At 38.3% G+C, this 22019-nt stretch overlaps 1 protein-coding gene across 1 annotated transcript in view; it reads right to left on the reverse strand.

The window, feature by feature from the left end:
* LOC149150995 (uncharacterized) overlaps nucleotides 1-22019 on the reverse strand; it is a gene marked incomplete at its 5' end in the record, with an annotated part of 307727 nt that overhangs the window by 45774 nt on the left and 239934 nt on the right. The window contains 2 exons of the mRNA XM_089443022.1: nucleotides 4439-4508; nucleotides 5871-6069. Of these exons, the coding sequence (XP_089299148.1) occupies nucleotides 4439-4508; nucleotides 5871-6069 (269 nt within the window). The remainder of the gene's footprint in view (nucleotides 1-4438; nucleotides 4509-5870; nucleotides 6070-22019) is intronic.

Below are 22019 nucleotides of genomic sequence, written 5' to 3' on the forward strand. Positions count from 1 at the left end.
TTTACTAAACAATTAAAGATTGAATATTTATATTTAATCTTTTATTGCATTTTGTAATATAAGATAACTTTCAAGGTATTATGGATTGAATATTTATATTTAATCTTTTATTGCATTTTGTAATATAAGATAACTTTCAAGGTATTATGAATTTACAATTAGTGAACTTGGTTATGACTAGTGAACAGTAAATTTGTGAATTTTGAGTATATATTCATGGTATGTAAATAAAGAATTAGAAAAAATTTTCAAATTTACTTTTATTCTAAATTGGGAACATAATATATGGTATCAAAACTAATCATTCAATTGGTGAAGGAAAAGATTTAATACCATGTATCCTCAACTAAACATGAAGTGAATTGGGTATATTACATTAAGCACACAATTCTTGCATTGTCTATCATGTAATCAATTCACAGTTTATTCATGTAGTCAAGCGACGAGGGCCAGCAAAGATAAAACATAACTTACGGAATCTTCACCCATTTGATATGGGGTGGGAAGATGTTCTCAACTATTGAAATCTCTCATAAACTTTGTAGGAATTGTCCTTTGGTTTAGACCACACCATGCTTTAATAAAATCTCATAACCATTACATTGAAATACTAACAAAGGATGGTATAAATATGAGATACTTCCAAGTCTTGTGAACTCTTCAGGCCAAGTCTTGTCAACTCTTCAGGCCCTTGTAGAAGGTACTCTAAATAGAGCAAAGGGTACTCTAAATAGAGCAAAGCTTTTCATCATGTAGGTCATCATCAAGTTCTCCATTAAAGTGTTTATTTAAGATTAATTGTATGTATATTGAAAGTGTCTAAGACATTTTTATGCTTTTGATGGTGTTTGTTGAGGGTCCAAGGGTATAAGAAAAGTTGAGCAAGGTTTCAATGGCATGTCTATCCATGTGTTTCAAGAAGGGATGTCACCAAGGTTCATTAAAGCATAAAACATTGATTCATCTTAACATTTTTCGAGTTTGATTTTTTTTTTTCTTCTTCTTCGATTAACTTTAACCATTCAATAGCTAACCTCAATCAAACATAGCTAACCTCAATCAAAGATAACCCCATCGACATTCAGTCAAAGATAACCCCCATCGACATTTAACCTTTCAATCCATGTGTGAACTTGAGGTCAGTTTCAAACATGACGTCAACTTGCATCCATTGTGCTCAAAGTTAACAAGCTATTAAAGGAAGACGTGATCAAACCAATAATAAATTTTACATTTCAGTTCAATGGAATATTAACGAAATGTATATGGTAATTGAACTCTGAAAAATACTACCAAATGAAAAGTGAAATGCTGCATAAAAGACCTTTATGCAAGAAAACAACCAACATTATTGGAGATGAAACAAACCCTTCAAGACATCAAAAACACTACGGAAAATGAAACAAGCTCTAAGAAAACCAACATTATGTACAAGGTAACGAAGAAACAAAAACATACCTATGAACCAAAATGGTTGAATATTGATAAGATAGAAAAAGACTACGTAAGTGAAGCAAAGTATAGATAGTAAATTGGACCTTCAAGTTCTACCTAGCTCGCATAGACAGTAAACTGAACCTTGTATTGTCTTAACTCTGCTGCAAGTATGAAGATTTTTTCTCTCTGAAAAAAAAACTCTGCTGCAAGTATGCAAGGGGAAAACTCCATTAACGAAGGTCACTAAGATATTTTCTCACCAATAAGATAACAATGTTTTAAAAAATAAATACCACTGGTTATCAATTTAAATGAAGAGACAAATGAATGTGTGGTATTTCATAAAAGCTGAGACAAAAATGGAAAACGCGTCTATGGAGTAATAACAGCAGGACCTTAGGATCATTATCTCGAACCAAAAACTATTTGTTTAGTCAACGGAGAGTGACGTACTGTAGCATTTTACATTATTTGCTATTAAATATACCGTTTCCATATAGAATCTGTTGTGTCAACCTCACGAAAACTATGACTAACTGCAGATGCGCATATATTTCATTTAAGATGGTGTTTTTCAAGAAGTGCATGCTTTTAATTATGTCAATCTCCTAGCTATAAAGCCACCTTTTAACCTGAAAGATATAAAACCTTATTTTGGAAAAATTAGTAAAATGATAATTGTCAGTAAACAAGGTTGGTCTCACACCAAATAGACAGTAAATCAAATTCATGACTGGCTTAATAATTCTGTTAAACGAAAGGCTAATATTACCACATGATTAAAGACCAAAGTATCTTAAGGTAACTTCCCATCCACTTTTAAGAAATGTCATTTTGATTTATTATAAATATTCTGCAAAATATAGTAAAATGATAATCGTAGTGAAACAAGGTGATTTCACACCAAATGAAAATTAAATCAAATTCATGACTGGCTTAAATATTCTGTTAGACGAAAGGCTAATATTACCACAACTGACTAAACACCAGAGTATCTTGAAGTAACATCTGATCCACTTTCAAAAAATGTCATTTTTCTTTACTATAAATATACTGCAAAATATAATCTACTTAAATCTACTCAACTTCCAAAATAGTGCATGACAGCCCTAAATCAAAGATAGTTTTACAATATCAAGCGTATGAGCTCATGTTGATTTACTATTTAAATAGAAATTCTAGTGCTCTCCCACTGAATATTCCCACACTCAGATGCTCGTTTCAATACGATGTTAAGCTCATTAAAGGTACATGATCAGAATAGAGATAAACAAATAGTATATAGAGCGCTTGTAATCATTGAAATTGCCAAGAATACAGGGAATTTCCCAGCTTTGAAATAAAAAACGGAATATAATTAATTAACAATAACAAAGATTGTGTAGAAAAAATCAATGGAATAATGTTCAAGATCCCAACAAACCAAATGATCTTTTTTTATGATCCACTAAATGTTATTTTCTCCAAGCAATAGTGTAACAATCTAGGGTATATAGATAGTGGAGGCACAATGCTCAATGCACTACAACTCAATACTGTATCAGTGATTTTCTGATCCCAACTGCTGGTTCTTGAAAGATAAAAAACAAGCTCACCGGCAGCAGTTGCCCATTTCAGAAATCCGCAACAGATGTGATAGTTGGAAATATATATAAAATTTACTGGACTGAAAATTCTTCTAGGCAGACAATCAGTATTAAAATTTCCTCTTATGTTTTCTCCTCCTTGTAAAGAAACTTGGGCACTAGCATACCTATTAATACAAGGGTGAATCAAGACTGTGTACCATCCTATGACCAATTTTCACTTGTTAGGTATTGACCTTTACTCAATACATATGCCAAGTGGGGTATGCACAAATAACATTTACTCCCCGAAGGCATAAAAATAGAATAAAATTATAAATGTACTCACCTAGAATGAATAAACATGAATCAACCTCACTTGACTACAAAACTGTAGATCTGCATGCCACTTGATGAAAACAGAGTCCATGCTTAACAGACAACCCACAAGTTGCATTCATTTCCTTCCAGTAGCCTTCCCTCTTCCCCTTTTTCCCTTTTCATTGTTTCTATCAGCTTCCTCGCCATCCTCTCCAGCTTTATTATCACCCATAAGCTCAGTCACACAGAAGTAGTGCAGGTCTTGATAAACTTGTTGCCACTGTTGTATCATGTGCAGAGACCGGCTGTATTCTGATCTCAACCTTTCCAACTCCATTTGAATAGAAGTCGAAGAACCTTGATGCTGGAAATTTTCCATATTAGAATGAGAAAGTATCACACCAAATAAAAACAGCAAAGATTAACATGACAATATTTTACAGGTACATTGGTAGTTTATATGGCATTTAATCCTTGATTGTTATGTCTGAATCATGTTTACATGTGGGCTCCTTCCAGATTTCAAAATGATTATTTTATTTTTGTCTAAACTTGATTGGGCAGAGTCTGAAATGGAAAGAACAAAATTATTGCAACAAGACAGGCAGAAATAATTGAAACATATAGTTTACGCTTTCAAAAACAGTTTACTCCAAGGCTGTAAAAGTTGCATGATATAGCCTATCAAAAGAGTACAAACCAAAATTAGAGCCACCCATTCTTCTGTCAAGACTTACTAAACAAATACAAAATTATAAAAAAGCATGCTGTAATCTTTCACTCCGGACTTCCCAACACATATCTTGTTTACAAATATGTTCAGACTCCGGTTAATAAATCTCTCTTTAGAAAGAAGAGACAGATATTCTTCTCTAGCTTTCCTCTTGCTCAATTACCTTCAACTTTCATCCTGCTTGATCTATTGAAAATGGATTCCTAACTATGACTTTCTCATTTCTCTTTCCATCTTTAAAATGTGTCAAGGTGAATGAATCATAGGATTCCTGATTCCCTCTAAGTAGAAGGCTCACCCACTTTGACATTTATTTTCTAATCCATCTGGCATAGGCATTGGGCTGCTAGTGAACCAATGACAAATTTCTTTCCAGAAATACTGATTTAGCTCGTGTATCATGCTCATCATTAACAGGTTTCAATGTCAACAATATGTAGGAACCTGAATCCCTGGTTGAACAGTGCAAGTACTAAAGAAGAAACTGAGTCATTGGAGTCTCACTAAAATATACTGTTATATGGAGGAAAGTTCATTGTCATGGGTAAGCAATGTAAGTTAAACACGCCAAAGATATCATGTAACCATCATCAATGGGAATGAGCAAACCAGGAACAGGTAACAAATTGACTAACACCAACCATGGTAGCTCATCTGAATATGTTACAAATGCCTAATTTTGTGAAACTCTGGTAAAACATGATAAACATTTGCAGTAATTACTTTTTCTTATTTGCATTAATAGTTTAATATTTCTTTTAGCTGGTATAGAAGGCCTCTTAAAATGCATCAGTAAAATGATTGGAATTTTTTAAGGATATACTCAATGGGTGTACACAGTATGCAGTTTAATACTGGAGCACCACAGAATATTCCTACTTATTCATTGTTACCAAATGAAGTAAAATCTACTCATTTTATTTGGATTTTAAAAGGAGGCTGAAACACAATAATATTGCTCTAGAAGAACAGTTCTATCTTCAATTATGAAACAATGGCAATGGAACTTCCAACAGTCTACACTACCAATATCCTTACAGGGCATTCTAATATTTATCAAAGGGAATGCTTTAGTTAACTCATTCCTACCTATTTACAACTTGTAGAAATTATTTTTAGATTTCAGATATTTTTATGCTCTTCTATACATGGGGGATCCACAACAAAATGATGAGAACAATACCGCATGCAAACTGGTAAATTGTTTGTACATTAAGTATTGCTCCATAAGGACTCACAAAAGATGCCCCGCAAGGATTGCTTTCTAAATTAGATCAATAATTCATATAAATAGAGCATGTTCATTTATGTTTTACCAATAATTCATATAGCTATCAGGTTCAATATGTTTTCTTTAAGCAACCTGAATAAAATGTTCAGAAGAATTATGTGCCTGGAAAATGCATTTTTTAAGAAAATTGTTCATATGTATAAAAAATGCGACAAACAGTCAGAGTGGTACTCAGTATGGTTTTCCTGACTCATTTTCTTTGTAATACTGGAAATAGCTAGCAAGAAAAAATAGCATAAAAAAATTTCAGTCAAGTTCAAGTTGGGTTGAAAGACTAAATCATTGTTTCATGAAGAAAAAACAAAATATGTTGATATTCTTAATCATCTATAATTTACTTTGTAGGGATAAACAATAGCAAAAGAATACAGGATGCATCTAATTTTCATATCATGATTTTTCACAGCAAAAATAAGGTGAAACAACAAACAAGATGAACAGCACCAAAGATATGTTTCCTCACCTGCAACTCGTTGACTTGTCGCTTCATGGCAAGAAGAGTATTGAAACATCCACCATTCACAGAATCAATTTCCTGTGAAGGAAAATTACTGACGGGCCATTTGAAATGTCATAACCTGGATCCCCTACCCTTGGTTCTCTATATTTCTTCAATGGTGACGGCAAGAGGAAAGATCTCCCCTTGTTATGAAAACTAACTTGATTATCTGAGAAAATTCCACGCGAAGGAAGTGGCACCATAATAAGACTGCTTATTGGCCCTACACCGGAACCAAAGACTTGGAATTATGTTTTGGAACCCATTATATTTAAATACAAAACTTATCCCCATAATAGCTGAAGAAGCATTCTATAGCCAAAGTGTTGTTGCACAAGCACAGAATGAAGCAGCGAACGGGAGCAGAAGCAGTAGTCCTTCCCCAAAAAAACTCAGAAGTGATCATTCTCAGGACTTCATAGACACACACACATATATATATATATTGAAATATATTTGTCTATGTTATAATGCATATATATTAAAAAAAAAACAGCCTGACGAATACCAAATTAGTTGCAGAAAAGTTGAAAACATAAATTTGAGTGCTACATATAGACAGTTCTACATTATTAAGAAGTTGAAAACGTTATTTGTATTTGATTACACCATGAACCATTTAGGACATGCCTCAAGACTGGTAAACAACAGTTAACCATTTGGAAGTTACAGACTTTAAAATCAGATATCCTAATCTACCATATACATGAGGTCACTAATGATAAAGTCATATCAACATCATTTCCAATAAATAAATTAAAAATTAAAAATAAAGAAAAACAGGTGTATTTCACTTGTACAAGTAGCATTTTTGGAAGCAGTCGAAAGCACATTCCCCCCAGTCAGGAGTACATGCCCCCATCTGGAGCATACTTCTGTAGCATGAGCAGGAGGGGCAGGAATGTGCCCATGCAACATGGAGCCAAACGTTAGCAACTTCTGCAGCAAATCATCCAGATCCCTTAAAAAATAAAGGAGGTTTACAAATTTGCTTCCTATGAGAGCAGCAACATTTACAAAAGCAGAAGAGAATAGAACAAACTTTAGAATGCATGTTTTCAAACAGTTTAAATATATGGCTAATTCACCACACAATAAGCACTTCTTCAAATCAGGAACAAAATTAATTATTCAATAAAATGAAAAGGGATTAATCGATACCACCAAGATTAGAGTCTTTACCCCTAAGAACTCACTGAATGGTAAAGCAGAAAATCCGAAAATAGAAGCTTTTTTGACTAGATTGGGATATCTTACAAAGAATATGACATAGCACTCATGAGCTGGGCTCATATGGAACTGCACTACCAGTTATAAACAATAAATTGTTACAATAAGAAATATTGACTACTTATTTTTAGTAAGTCTCCTAACAAATAATGGTAGCCTACGTAAATTTAAATTACTACTAGATGGCATTAAGATTACATTTCACATGATAGGTTTCATCACCTCCTCCCTGCTTAAGAGAAAATCATCCCAAATTTCTATTTCAGATGGCAGATTGTCATTCAAACATTGCTTTGGAAATTAAATAACATGAAATGAAATTATATCAACGTTCACTACTGACCAAAATAGATCAATGGGATTTGTTAGGATATAAAGAATAACAAAATAAAGAGTGCCTAGGGCATCTCCTCCCTGAAAGAACAAAAAAGAAAATGACACAGTTAAAAAAACAAATGTGGGTTATACTCAGACAGGATAAACCCTCAACAATGAAGTACAGTCCTAGAGTGGAAGGCCTGTATGCTACCATTCTAAAGCATTTCATGGAGCGGTTCTCAAGTACCCTACCTACAACAAGGATCTCTATGCCCTAGTTCAAGTTGTGACCCTCTTGAAGTTGCTCAGCCCTCCAATGCGGCCACAACCATCTCAACCTCCCCACACTCAGGGCACACGTGTTGGATCTCACCCTCTCTAAGATTGTGGCACAGTCTCAGCCTCAACCCCATAAATTCTTGGCCCCTATGCACTCCACCTACAAAATCCCTTGTGCTCACTTGAATCTCTAGCTACACATTTTTCTTCCTCTTTGGTCTTGAGTCCCTCACTCCACTTGAGAAACTCACTCTCTCAATAGTTCCATGTGTCTCCCTCCTCTCCCTTAGGCTTCTTTTATAACTTCTCATTGAGCTAAATCCCTAGGTCTCCTAAGTGATTGATGGTAGGGATTAGATCCTAAGTCTCACTTGAGATCAACAATATAGATTAGATCTATCTCACTTAAGTGAATTACTTCACTTTTCATTAGAAAACCTTACCCTAATAACCAACATTAATTAATTAATCAATCTATGTTTCCCTAAGTTAGACATTGGGTAAGAAATCATAAAATTCACTTACTCAACATGAGCTAGTACCTAGAGAGTCTTGGACCACTTCTACATGCTTGACACCTAGCCTATGCAGAAGCACTTGTCCAAGCTATAATCATCAACAACAACAAGGTGATCGCATCAAGGGTTAAAGAGCATCAAATATTTTTGTTGCAAAATCACATGCTTTGGTGACCAATGTTGATTCAGGATGGTAAATGGATTGCCATCAATCCATGAAAAGAAAGATATTTGTGCAGCTTGTTTGCCAGAAAAATGGCACAGGAAGGCCTTTGAGGAACGAGATGTTGGAGAGCACAGTGAGTGTTGGATTTGGTTTCATGTGACTTTTGCAGACACGTGAAGACAACCTCTATTTTTGGTGAAAGGTATTGTATTTCCTTAGTTATTTCTCTAGAAGGATGTAAGTGTTCTTTTTGAAAAGGTAGTTTGATTAATTCATGGAGTTCATAAACCATAATGCATTAGTGGAGAATGAAACAGATATAACAACTGAAGTCAAATAATGGAATTGAGTTTTTTTTTAAACAAGTTGTTAATTTTTCTAAAAAAAGGGATCCAAATGGAGTTGGTTGTGCCTTCCACACTTCAACAAAATGGTGTGGTTGAAAGGAGAAACAAAACAATGATGGAGATGGTAAGGTGTATGTTACAACTTACAAGGCAAGGCAGTTCCAAACAAACATTGAGCTAAATCAATTCATATTGCCATTAAGTTGTTGAACAGGAGTACTTGAAAATGCATGGCCTAATAAGAAACCATGGGTAAGTTCCTTAAGGATTTTTATCATGTTGCATATGATTTAATTCTGAAAAGGAAAAATAGTAAATATAAGATATCATTGCTTGTTGGATATAGTGAGTAGTGACCAATCAAAGGCTTGGCACTAACAATGTAACCAATGATAGGGATGTTATTGTAGATGAAAAATCAAGTTTGTATCAATCAGGGCTATGGGGGAGCGCCCTGCCCGCGCCCCCACCCTCACACCTGCTCCTGAAGCGCATTCCGAATGAAAGCGCTTAGGGAGTGACCTAGGGAGTGTGCTCCTGAATCACTCTTATTTGGGAGCGATTTTCAAGACTACACTACTGCCAAAAAATTTCACTCCCTAGTGGCTCCCACCAAAAAAAAAATTGCTCCCTCCCTATTGCTTTCACAGGTGGTTAATACTTCTTCTACAATGGTGTTGGAGCACCTATAGCTTCATCCACAATGTTAAAAAAAATTGTCTCAATAAAAACTAGGCATAAAGCTTGGTTTATGTACACTACAACTTAAGGTTGTTGACACATTATTGTGAGCAGGCTCGATTTGATAGAGCATATCACTTGGCACAACAACCCAAAGGAGGATAATTTGGAGGATGGAGCCTTACATTTAGAAGAGTTGGAAGCAGAACTTTTGGACAATGAGGATGAAGTAGCAGCAACAACATCAACAACAATGCCACCTCGATCCACTAGCAAGGCTCAAGTTGCACCAACTTTGTCGCCACCTCCATCTGCAACATTGTGTGGAGGTCATGTGCCTTCTAGTTTTGGACATGGTCGTCAAACTATGCAAGAGGAGACTCCCATTGTTCATAGATCACGAGAAAATAAAATAGAAGTTTGGCAGCAAGAAATTTTGGTAGATAGCAGATTTACTTGTCCTTTCTAGTTTCTAGTACTTTTTATAACTATTGATTCTTTCATACTTATTATGGTATTTTTTGTAAACAATATATGGCAATTTAAGTTTGAAGTCGGAAATTTTAACTCATTGTTAATGAATTATGAATATGATGCTTCATGAAACATTTCAATTCATGTTTGATATTCTTTGTTATAGTTTGGTAATGGTTACAAGTACAACTTTAGTGATGACAAATGTTATAGATTGAATTTTGAGACTTTGAAACTTTAAGGTTGATGAGAATTGAGATGTTGTAACTTGTGGACCTGTGGTTGATGAAGATTATAACTACTAGATGATTGATGTTATATGGTTTAATCCATGTCTTTTATGATTTTTATAACTAATTCGTCATTCTACATGCTTTTGTTGGCATATATGCATCAAAATATATAAAAATTAATATTATATAAAAATGCTCCTGACCTAAAAGCTTATGAAAATCATCGCGTCCACTCCCGCATCCAAGAAGCCTTGGTTTCAATCTATTTCAGATTGAGAATCCAATGGTAATTGCTAGTTGGAGGTTGTGTCCTACCCCAACAAATAAATTTCACCAAGGTGGAATTCCAATTTTTTCAATTTTGATAATTACCAATTGTTTTAACTTAGAGAAAAGAATGGAGGCATAAATTAATTTTGTGAAGGAAAAAGGGTGGCTAACTTAGGAGAAGCAAAAAGTAGAAAGATGGTGGGCTGTGCGGGCGACCCACAAGAAATTCAAACCCCTTAGAGAAGTATGCAGCACATGAAGAAGGAAGCAAAGGAAGAGTTCGATTTGGTGGGCCCACAAGGGATTGAAAGGGTCAACAACTATATATATGTGGAGCAAGCTCAATTTTGGGGGTCTTTTGAATGTGCATCTTGACATAGGGTTCGCTTGAGTTGTTTAGCCAAGTCAACTGGTGTTGCTCAGCACAAGTGATTCCAAGGAGAAATTCCCCTCTCTTTTGGTGAACCTAGAGTGTCACCCTAAGGGAGAGATTGAGACTTTCAAAGGGATGCATTTCTAGCTATTATGACTCATTTCAGCAGCACCTTCAACCAATGTGAGTTTCCCAAAAGGACACAATAGCAGAATTTGTGGTGCTCGATAGGGGGTCTTTCCAGGGGAGCTTCACTGAGATTAATTGCAGAAATTTTCCTTACGGAGGGGCAAGCTTTCTTGGAGAGTTTCAGGGCTGGAGATTGTTTCTCTTGTGAGAGTTGAATTCATCATTTCTAGGGCCTACGTAGGGGTCTTCCTGGGCATAAATCATGGAGCATACTTGAGCTGGAGCTAGGTTGGATTTGAGCAGAGGATTTCACTCTTTTCATAAGGGAGGATTTGCAGAGGTTTCTCCAGCAATTTAAGGGAGGAGCCAAGACCAAAATCGCAGCAATTTCTTGGATGGGACGCAAAACCAGTCAGAGGGGCATTCACTCAAAATTTGGGGAATTCCAAGAGGTCAGAATTAGCCCAAAACATTTATGGGTTTTATAGGCTTGGTGTCAAGCAACTTATATTTAATTTTGCAAAAATTTTGGAGGAGTTTTGGAGCCCCTAACTACAGGTTGCCTCTAGCAGTAGTTTCTAAATTTCTTGTGTAGAACACACAGCCAAAATGGGCCATTTTGGGAGGAGAAATTCACTTATTCTCACTTGGGTATTTGCTTGCTTGTTGTAGCAAGCCTAGGTGCACACTTTCCATCCCATTTGTACTCGTATTTTCCATGGAGAATTAATAAAATGGCTCAGATTCCTTATTTCTACCCAATGGAATTCTAATTTGTAATTGCATGTGTTTTCCGGAGTTCGCACATTAATTTATGCTGTAGCTAGTTCATGTTTTGGCATTCCACTGTAAATTTTCAGGTTAGAATATTACAGTGGTATCAAAGCATGTTCTTGGCCAGATGTGGGGACGAGAATAGGTGATGACAGGGCCATTTGGTGGAGCAATATATAGAACCAAAGGCAGAGGCAGAGGTAGAGGAAGGGGTCATGGTAGAGAGGACGAGCTCGAGCACTTTTCAGAGACAGAGCTTGAAAACACCAGGGACTTCATGGGAGATCCTGGTGGTGATGAGCAGCCTAGACAGGGTGGATGTGACCCCCTATTAGAGGACCTAGTGAGATTAACTCGACAAATGATGGGGATGATGAAGCTCCAGTTACAGAACATGCATGGGGGACCCCAGGGAGGAGCCAACAATGGGGAAGGGGGCTCTCACAAAGGAGAGGGGAGCCACCACATACATCATTGCACAAACCAACAACCCACTCATACATATGGCCAAACCAATAGACCTACCATGCCACGCTTTACTAAGGAGCTATAACATGAGAGAGGGATTGATCTCTTCACTGAGTTGATTAGATCCTTCATGGATGGGATTGATGAGTATGAGGCGTTGGACCCTTGGGTCAAGAGGACCCTCACTTTTGCAGATTATTGTCATCTGAAGGAGAAGTACAGGGGTGTTGGAACCTCATCCAAAGGAGGACAAGAGTACCAGAGTTCGGGTAATCAGAAGTTGGCAGGGAAGGTGACATCGACCAATTTTGATGGGTCAGTCAGGGATTCCAAGAGGGCTTAGGTTGAGAAACTAGATACATATCTTAATCTGAACCAATGAGGGAGATAAATTTTATTCAATTTTCCATGCTACATCTTGAGGGGGATGCACAAGAGTGGTGGTACCATGGGTTGTGTTGTCGCACAAAGTGTCTAGGCACTGCGACAATGCTTAGAGTAAGGGTTGTCACTCTAATCCTTACTCACTCCATTTAGACTCTCTCCTAGACAAGTTAAGGAGGGTAGTCCCTAGGGGTAAAAGAATGAAGGAAACTTGTGGAACACAGGCTCTAGGAGACTTAAAGATGAATAACTTGACGAATATAAAACAAGTCTAAGTTAACCGAGATGGATAGATCTAACAATTAAGACAACCACAAGATAGAAATGATTTTCAGACCAGTGCCTTAATATTCAGTTAACCATAAACCAAATGAAAACAAGTTATTCAGAGAAATTTGTAAATGAAATAGAAGTGAAGATCATGAACGATTAAATATAAAATGCTCAAAACTTTAGTATGCAAAAGATCTAGCAATTAAATACCATGAAGAACTATGAAACTTAAATGCTAAGCAATATACGAACCTAGATTTAAAATGATTTTCTTTAAATGACCTAGATCTAGGAAATTTGTTAATATTCCTATAGTCAATCTTTAGATATGATTTTAAACGATTATTAAGCGTGTTTGACCATAGAGAAAAAAAAAAAATATCAATACCACAAAATCTTCCTTTTTAAATTTTCAAAGTCAAAAACCCTTAACACAAATAAAAACACAAGCATGAACCTTAGATTAAAAAATTTTAATGTTTTCCTTAGGCAAGTTTTATATGCTAAGATTTTTAATGTGGCAAATGTTTAATCAAAAAAAATTTAATGTGACAAAAAATAGAAATCAAAACGGTTTAATAAATTAAATTTTTTATTGGGCCATAGGCCACATAAAAATTTATTTTTTTAAATGTGAAAGCGTAGGTTCCGCTTCCGACTTAATTCCTTCGAAATTTCAAAGTCACAAAAAAAATATTTGAAAATTTTTATTTTTATAATATTTTAGATTTTAATTTTTTTTAAACAAAATCAAGAAAAAAAATAAAACAAAAATCTAAAATTTCAAATAAAATCAAAACAAAAGTAAAAAAAGAAACCAAAAATTAAAACAAAAAAAACAAACCCTAAAACTAAATCGAATTACATAAAATTAACCTAAGAAAACTAAATGAAACTAAAACATAAAAAAAGGGTGGAAATTTTTTGTTTGTACATAGGTTGAAAGGAGAGGCGGCAACGGAGATATGGTAGAGAATGGAGAACGAGTGGTTGCGGGTTTGATGCAGGACGCGAGATGAGGAGTTGCAAGGGCTGTGCAAAGAGGAGGCAGCATTGGAGAGAGTCGCGAGTAGAGAGGGAGGCAGTGTTGGAGAGAGTCGTGGGTTGAGAGGGACGCAGCAAGAGCTGAGAGTTTAGCTTGCAGGTTGGCTCAATGGCGGCAGGAGCTGAGGAGCAGATGGCAACGAGCAGGGATGAAGGGCCACGGGAGGAGCTTAAGGTTGACGAAAAGAGGAATACAGGAGTGGAGATGACTTCTTTGGAGGACGATAGCGTGGAGCCTAGGCGTAGAGGTTGCAGTGATGGAAAAAAATGCAGGGACAACAACGAGGGTTTCGAGAGGAAAGGGAGTTGCGAGCGAGTAAAACGCAAAGGATGGAAGAACCCCAAAACACAGGCAGAAAAAATGAGGAAATAAAACAATGTAGAATTTTTCCAAAGAAAGGAAAGAACATAGTAGAAAAATGGTAGACTAAAAAACTAAAAAAAAATCCCATTTTTTTTTATTAAAATGATATTCTTCTACTTCAGATTTGTCTTTTAAACACTTATAAAATCTCTAGATTTAAATCTTAAAACCTTCGGACTGTAAAATTTTTTAAATAATATCCCTACAAAGTGATATTGAGGCCAAATCTTACCCTCCAGGGCCTAGATCTGGCTTCAAACAAAAATTCTCCTTCAGATCTACAGTTGCAAAAAGAAAAACAAAACACCCTGAAACGATATATACAATGATGAAATTAAAACCCCCAAAAACCCAGTTAAATAATTACAATAATTGCAAGTTGAAGGCTCTAAGTAGACAGATCTATCATTATGCTACACAGAAATTAAAATATTTAAAAAATATAAGAAAAAAATAGGTCTTGCTAACTCGAAAACCCTTTTGCATCACCAAAAAAAATTCTTATGATAAACCCAGAGTTAATTTAACTAGGCTCTTCAGGAAATACAGATCGAAAGTTGGTTGGTACAACTGAAAACTTCCCCTAATGCCCGATGATCCTAATCATGATTTCCCTGCAAAGCTCGATCCAGCCATTAAAAATAGAGCAAGAAAATAAGAATAAAATTTAGACAAATAGAGATACCTGCTTTTACATTCAAAATTTAAATTATTATTCAAACCCCAGCGACTGAGCAAGATACTTGTATTCAAATCACTCTTCATAATCTTTCATCAATGGTTTCAGAAAAAATTATGCATGAAATAAAACATCTTACAGCATTCCCATGAAGAGTAACACTAGCAAAATTTAACCACAAAGTCTTTCTTTATTATCCAAATTAAAATAATAATAATAATAATAATTACATCAGAGCTTCTTGTTAAGCACAAAACTCAAAGATCGAATAGATCGACGGACAAATGACCTCCTATTTAAAGATAAAATATCCAATGGCTAGTTCGAATGATCCTCATCAAAGTAATCTCAACGGTTGATGAAGATCAAAATTTCTTTTAATCTCATCCGTCGAAATATTTAAATTTTGAGGAAATTCGAAATTTTTATTTAAATGCATTTTAATTAACTCAAAAATAGAAATTTTGAGTTAATTTCCCCAAAAATTTGAATTTGAATTAACCCCGAGGGATCAAAAGTTTAAAATTTATCAAAATAGTTAATTTACCTTAGTCCCGGGACCTTTCAAAAATTAATTTTTTAGGACCAACGAATTTTGCCTTTGGAGAATTTAAATTTACCTAAGACTTAGAATTAATTAAATTTATGGCTTATGATTTTAATTAATTTTGGGCCAGAAAATTTAATTAATAACTTATGAGGGGATAAATTATTTTTCCAACCCTCAAGACACTTTGCATCATGATTTTCATATTTTTTACATCATAAGGGGGAAAAACCATTTGTAAAACACCCTCACACACTATCCATTTCTGCGACACAAATATAATTCAGCAGGCCAAGCAATTTGTAATAAAATAACCTAACCAAACAGTTAGGATTATTCCCAAATTACTTTTACATAGACTCGATCTAGAACACTAGGACTCGCCGAAGATCCTAGTAACAAAATCCATTCCAGCTTTGGGGTAAGACTGGAGGGAAAAACTTTGCCGACCATTCAAGAATGGATCGGTGAGATAAAAAAACCTCCCATAATGGAGATCGTCACTAGAAATGTAGAAATATCTAAGTTGTTACATACATGACACGGTTATTCTGAGATTATTTACATCATATACATGCGGAATGGGTTTACATTATAACATGATGAATAAGTTGATGATGATAGTTGGACGGCACAGACATATAGTTCAGGCGATATCCCTTTTGCAAAAAAGCGGGTGTACTGCTATGGGGACATTGACACGGAGTGGTCAACGGGTTGATCAGACTCGGCCATGCTTCCATCACTTCTTATACCGAGTTCACTTGCAGGTTGGTGGAGAGGCTTGATCGAAAAGATCCGAAGTTGCACTTCAAGGAGTTGGCTAACCTGAAGCAGACATGCAGCGCAAAGGCATATATCGCTGAGTTCCAGAGGCTCGCAGTGATGGTCTCAAACATTTCAGAGGCGACACTGATTATGTTGTTCGTAGAGGAGTTGCTCGAGCCACTAAGAGGATGGGTGCATGCGTACAAGCCAGTTTCATTGCAGGTCACCATTAGCTAAGCCCAGGACATGCTAGCTGTTGTTCCAAAGACGAGAGCTCCTGCACCTACTAGACCCACCCTTCCATAAAGGGGGGAGGACATCAGGCCTCCGCAGAAGGAGTAGACAAGGAAAAGGCAGTTGGATGACGAGAATAGAAGGGACCTCATCACGAGGAAGTTGTGCTTCACTTGTCAGGAGCCATGGGCACCAAGGCATCGGTGTACCAAGGCTAAGGGAGGTATTCCCAGATAGTGAACTTGAGGAGGAGGAGATGGAACAGGAGTCAGATGCAAGAGATTGTGGGCCTCAAGGCACTAGAGGAGGTGCCCCACCACCCCCACCAGGAGGAGCATTCTTACCCACTAGAGGGGTCATTGCTTCACTTAGGAGAGTACCAAAGTATTTGACACTTCGGATTAGAGGCACAGTACAAAGACAAAGAGTGTTAGTGCTAGTGGGCAGTGGGGCTACCGACAATTTTATTGATGCGCAATTGGTTGAAAGGCAAGGCATCAAGACATTTAAGGGGGGGTTTTCAGTGTTGGTGTTGGGGGATAGAACCATGCAGTGTACGAGATATGTTCTCAGCATGACAATGACCATGGGGAACTACTCAATGACAAATCACTTCTTCGTGGTGGATGTTCCAGACACCGAAGTGGTGATGGGAGTTCAGTGGTTGTATTCTTTGGGACGTGTCACTACAAATTGGAAGAAGTTAGAGATGGAGTTCATGGGCTTGGATGAGAAGTTGGTGGTGTTGAGAGGCATGCACTCATATCCACCTCAAACAGTATCAACGCACAGGATGGAGGCTGACTTGAGGCATGGTGACAGCTTGGGTTGTAGGGTTGAGGATTTCAGAGATAGGGGGATCGAAGCAGTAGATACATCTAGACATATTGGCTCTCTTGGATAAGCATCAAGTAGTATTTGGAGAGATTCCACCAGTGAAGCCACCAGACAGAGGGTTCGAACACACCATTGAGCTGGAGGAGGGAGTACATGTAGTCATCATCACTCCCTACAAACATCCCAAGGCACATTGGGACGAGATTGAGAGAGCTATATAAGAGCTTTTGAGGTTGGGGCATATCAGGCTTAGCTCGAGCCCTTTCACTTCTTTAGTGGTGTTGGTGAAGAAGGATGGAACCCTTCACATGTACATAGATTACAAGGCCCTCAACAAGAAGACATTGAAGAACAGGTATCCAATTCCGCACATTGATGAGTTAATGGACGAGCTTAGAGGAGCCAAGTACTTCTCTAAGATAGACTTGTGCTCAGGATACCACTAGATCCAAGTGAGGGAGCAGGACATCCCCAAGACTACTTTCCATTGCCATTGCAGACATTTTGAGTTCTTGGTGATGCCCTTTGGGTTAACCAACGCTCCAACCACATTCAAGTCTTGCATGAACCATGTGTTTCGCAAGCGATTACAACGATATGTCCTTGTTTTCTTCAATGACACCCTGATTTACAGCAGGACATGGGAGGAGCACCTCCAACATCTGGAGGAGATATTGCGCATACTGGAGGGGCAGCAATTGTATGCGAAAATGTCCAAGTGTGAGTTTGGACTGACAGAGACGTTATACCTTGGACACACGATCAGGGAGGATGGAGTATGGGTACACCAGGAGAAGAACAGGGCCATCCTGGATTGGCCTATGCCCAAGAATGTAATAGAGTTGAGATGATTCTTAGGCATTTGCACGTACTACAGGAGGTTTGTGAAGGGGTTTTTCCAGCTAGCAGCACTCCTCACGGATTTGACGAGGAAAGGTGCTTTTGAGTTGACGGATGCTGCACAGGAGGCCTTTGAGCGCCTCAAGAGGGTGATGAACCGTTACCCTGTCTTGGCCCTACCAAATTTCTCACAACCATGTATTCTGGAGTGAGATGCATCTGGAGAGGGAGTTGGGCAGTTCTGACACAAGGGGGCCATCCTATAGCATTTGAGAACAGGAAGTTGAGGGGTACTCCATCTATGACAAGGAAATGTTGGTCGTGATGCATGTGCTAGCTAAGTTTAGACAGTACTTGGTGTTGATTTGTGTAGCTTGGGAGGTACTCCAAGCCTTAGGGTTCAGGGTTTGGAGGGCAAAGCACCACAAGGGCAACTTGTGGGCTTGGAAACCAAGTGTGGGGTTTTGGCACCCATCGAGATTTGGCACAAAATGATGATGGATTTCCAACATGTGATGGATGAGGATGATAGTGCTTGCAAAGACAATTCCAACGCAATGAAAATCATCTGAATCTGAGTTGTCGTTAGAGAGATATTAATTTTTGAAGTTGACAAATTAATTATTGGTTGTCAAGTAGGTCGACTTGATGTAAAAGAGAGCCAACAGATGTGTTACTTCAAATGAGACGTTGAGCCTTAAAATCCTATAAATTAATGATGATTTGAGGCTATTTGAGGCATCCATTTGTGAGTACAATACACCAAGGGAGCCTTTGAAATTTTCAGTGGAGCTAGAAGTCATAGCAAAGGAGCATAGGACAGCGTGGAGGAGGTCTGAGACAACGTGGAACCTTCTGTGATTGGGCCGCATTCCTGTAGGTGACTGCGTGTGGTTTGAAGGGCTAATTCATGGGTTGTTCAGGTGCAGAGTGCTAGGCAGCTTAGGCCGCAACAAGGAGAGGCATAACTGCGTTGTTTTGGAGGTATTTTAGTGGCTGGAACCTCTACGTGGAGAGCTAGGAGCTACCTGTGGTAGGCCACAGGCCCTAACTCCAAAAACAAATGATTGTGTGGATTGTTTTGGGGATGGTTTGATCCCTATATAATAGCGTTAGCTTTTGAGGGATGTTTTGATGGTTGGTTGAGGGTTGTTACATCACTGTTTGATGCCCTAACCAGTCACTGTGGTGACAACAACAAAAGAAAACTTGGAGCAATAGTTGGATCATTTGTATAGCAGCCTGTGGGAACCAATTTGGAGGCTTGTTTGAGTGACCATAAGCCTTCATCGGTGCAGATTCTGCAATGATTGGATTGGGTGTCATAGAGCTTATTAGAGGGCAGCGTGTTGGCTACCCAAAGTAGCCCTAGAGCAACAGACAAGAAGGACGTTGTTGGTGTGTGTTTGGGTGAAGGATTGCAGCCTTATGTGCAGCACTTTGATGGACAAAAGTGACTGCTAGATTGGCAGATTGGAGCTCGGGAATTAGGCCTACCCAGAGAGCAGTTTGATGAGCGGGTGTTCATTGTAGCAGACGTGACTTGCAGCAGTGATAGAAGGCATCCCTCTTGGAGTCTCGATGTGTGGATGCCTTGATGGACTATGGCACTACTAGTGAGTAGTACGGAAGTCAAGGACCGACAAGACGAGATACGACATAGAAGCTGCAACGAAGTTTTTCATTGTATCTTGTATACCATAGACTGTTGTATTATTCAAAATTTGTTTAATATAACGAAGATTGGGATTGTACATATTGTACAATTTTGTTTAAAACTGTGTATATCGTGCATATTTGATTTACTTCTTTATATTTCCGCTGTGCAAAGTAGTTTATGGTTGAGACTCTTGGTTTGGTAGCGTCAGTGATTTTAAGACTCTAACCTAGACCCAAGGTCGTGGAAATTCAACACTTGGTGGGCAACAAGTTTGAGGTGAAGACCAACCACCACAGCCTTCGATTTTTCTTGGAGCAACAGAACTTACAAGAGAGGCAGCAAAAATGGGTCAGTAAGATCCAAGCATATGACTTTGAAATCGAATATGTCGAGGGCAAGCAAAACATAGTGGTTGATGCACTATCACGGAGACCTGCAACACTCTCCTTGATGGATATCACCCAGGACTGGAAGGCGCAACTACTGGTGGAGTACTCCAAGGATTGATGGGCCTATGAGATCTTGGATGGTACTCATGGGGATGATGAGTACCATGGTGATGGATGATGTTATTTACTACAAAGACAAGATCTATTTGGTACCCAGATCACAGATGAAGGGGAAGATCCTACACGCAGCTCATGATTCACCATTGGCAGAGCACCGAGGATTCTTGAAGACTTACAGGGCCATTCGAGAATGTTTCACTTGGCGGGGTGTTAAGGAGGATGCCCTGAAGCATGTTCGGGAGTGCGATGTCTTCCAGAGGAATAATGGGGAGCACACTCATCCAGCGAGGTTGCTACAGCCTCTTCCTATTCCCGAGAGGAAATGGGAGAGTATATCAATGGACATCAGCACTGGGTTACTAGCACTAGAGGGGTGAGATTGCATCTATGTGGTGATTGATAGATTGACAAAATTCACCCACTTCTTTGCCATTCCAGCAAAAAAGTATTCAGCCTCACATGTGGCCGAGTTATTTTTCCAAGAGGTATTCAGGTTGCATGGGCTGCACAAGATGATTGTCAGTGACCGGGACAACAAATTTATGAGAGGCTTTTGGCAAGCGTTGCTTTTCCTTGTAGGCACAGATCTTACTCCCAGCACAAGCTACCACCCCCAAACAGATGGGACAGAGATAGTGAACAAGTGGTTGGAGGGCTACCTGTGCAACTATGTGACCGGGCATCAGAGAGCGTGGGTGAAGTGGTTACACCTTGGGGAATATTGCTACAACACCACGTATCACATGTCTATCGGTATGTCACCTTTGGTGCTCTATATGGTTATGATGCACTAACTCTTATTGACATGGTCTTTGGAGACAGTTGGTATCCAAGGGCCAAATATAAGATGCAGGAGAGCCAAGACATCCTTAGAGCTCTCAAGGACAACTTGCAGATTGCCGAACCAGCGGAAGTTGTATGCAGACAGGGGTAGAGTAGAGAGGCAGTTTGAGGTGGCGGACTTGGTTTTTCTAAGTAATCCATGTTGAAGCAGAAGGGGGCCAAGAACTCAAACCCCACTTCTATGGGCCATACAGGGTGACTAGGAGGGTAAGAGAAGTAGCGTATAGGTTGGAGCTTCCACCAGGAAGCAAGGTGCACAACGTTTTTTATGTTTCAAGATTGAAAAAGGCTTTGGGGAAGCAGGTGACAACTACTACAGCGCTACCACCCCTGGATGATGAGGGGCACTTGGTTTTGACATCGGAGACTATCTTGCAGGAGAGGGAAAGGAAGCATAGGAGCAGGACTATCAGGGAATTCCTTGTGAGGTGGAAAGACTTGCTTGAGGAGGATTCCATATGGCAAGGAGAAAAAAAAATTGCAACATCTAGCTCTTCAGTTGCTTGATGACAAGCAACATTTGGGAGGGGACGATTGTCATATCCCCAACAAATAAATTTCGCTCAGGTGGAATTCCAATTTTTGCAATTTTGATAATTACCAAATGTTTTAACTTAGGAGAAAAGAATGGAGGCATAAATTAATTTTGTGAAGGAAAAGGGGTGGCTAACTTAGGAGAAGCAAAAATTAGAAAGATGGTGGGTTATGGGGGCCACCCACAAGAAATTCAAACCCCTTAGAGAAGTACACACCACATGAAGAAGGAAGCAAAGGAAGAGTTCAATTTGGTGGGCCCACAAGGGATTGAAAGGGGCAACAACTATATATATGAGGAGTAAGCTCAATTTTGGGGGTCTTTTGAATTGTGCATCTTGACATAGAGTTCGCTTGAGTTGTTTAGCCAAGTCAACTGGTATCGCTCAGCACAGGG

Source organism: Pinus tabuliformis, chromosome 9 (assembly GCF_031772625.1).
Source record: "Pinus tabuliformis cultivar Carrire ecotype Pingquan chromosome 9, CPIR1, whole genome shotgun sequence".
In the NCBI taxonomy this organism is placed as follows: domain Eukaryota; kingdom Viridiplantae; phylum Streptophyta; class Pinopsida; order Pinales; family Pinaceae; genus Pinus; species Pinus tabuliformis.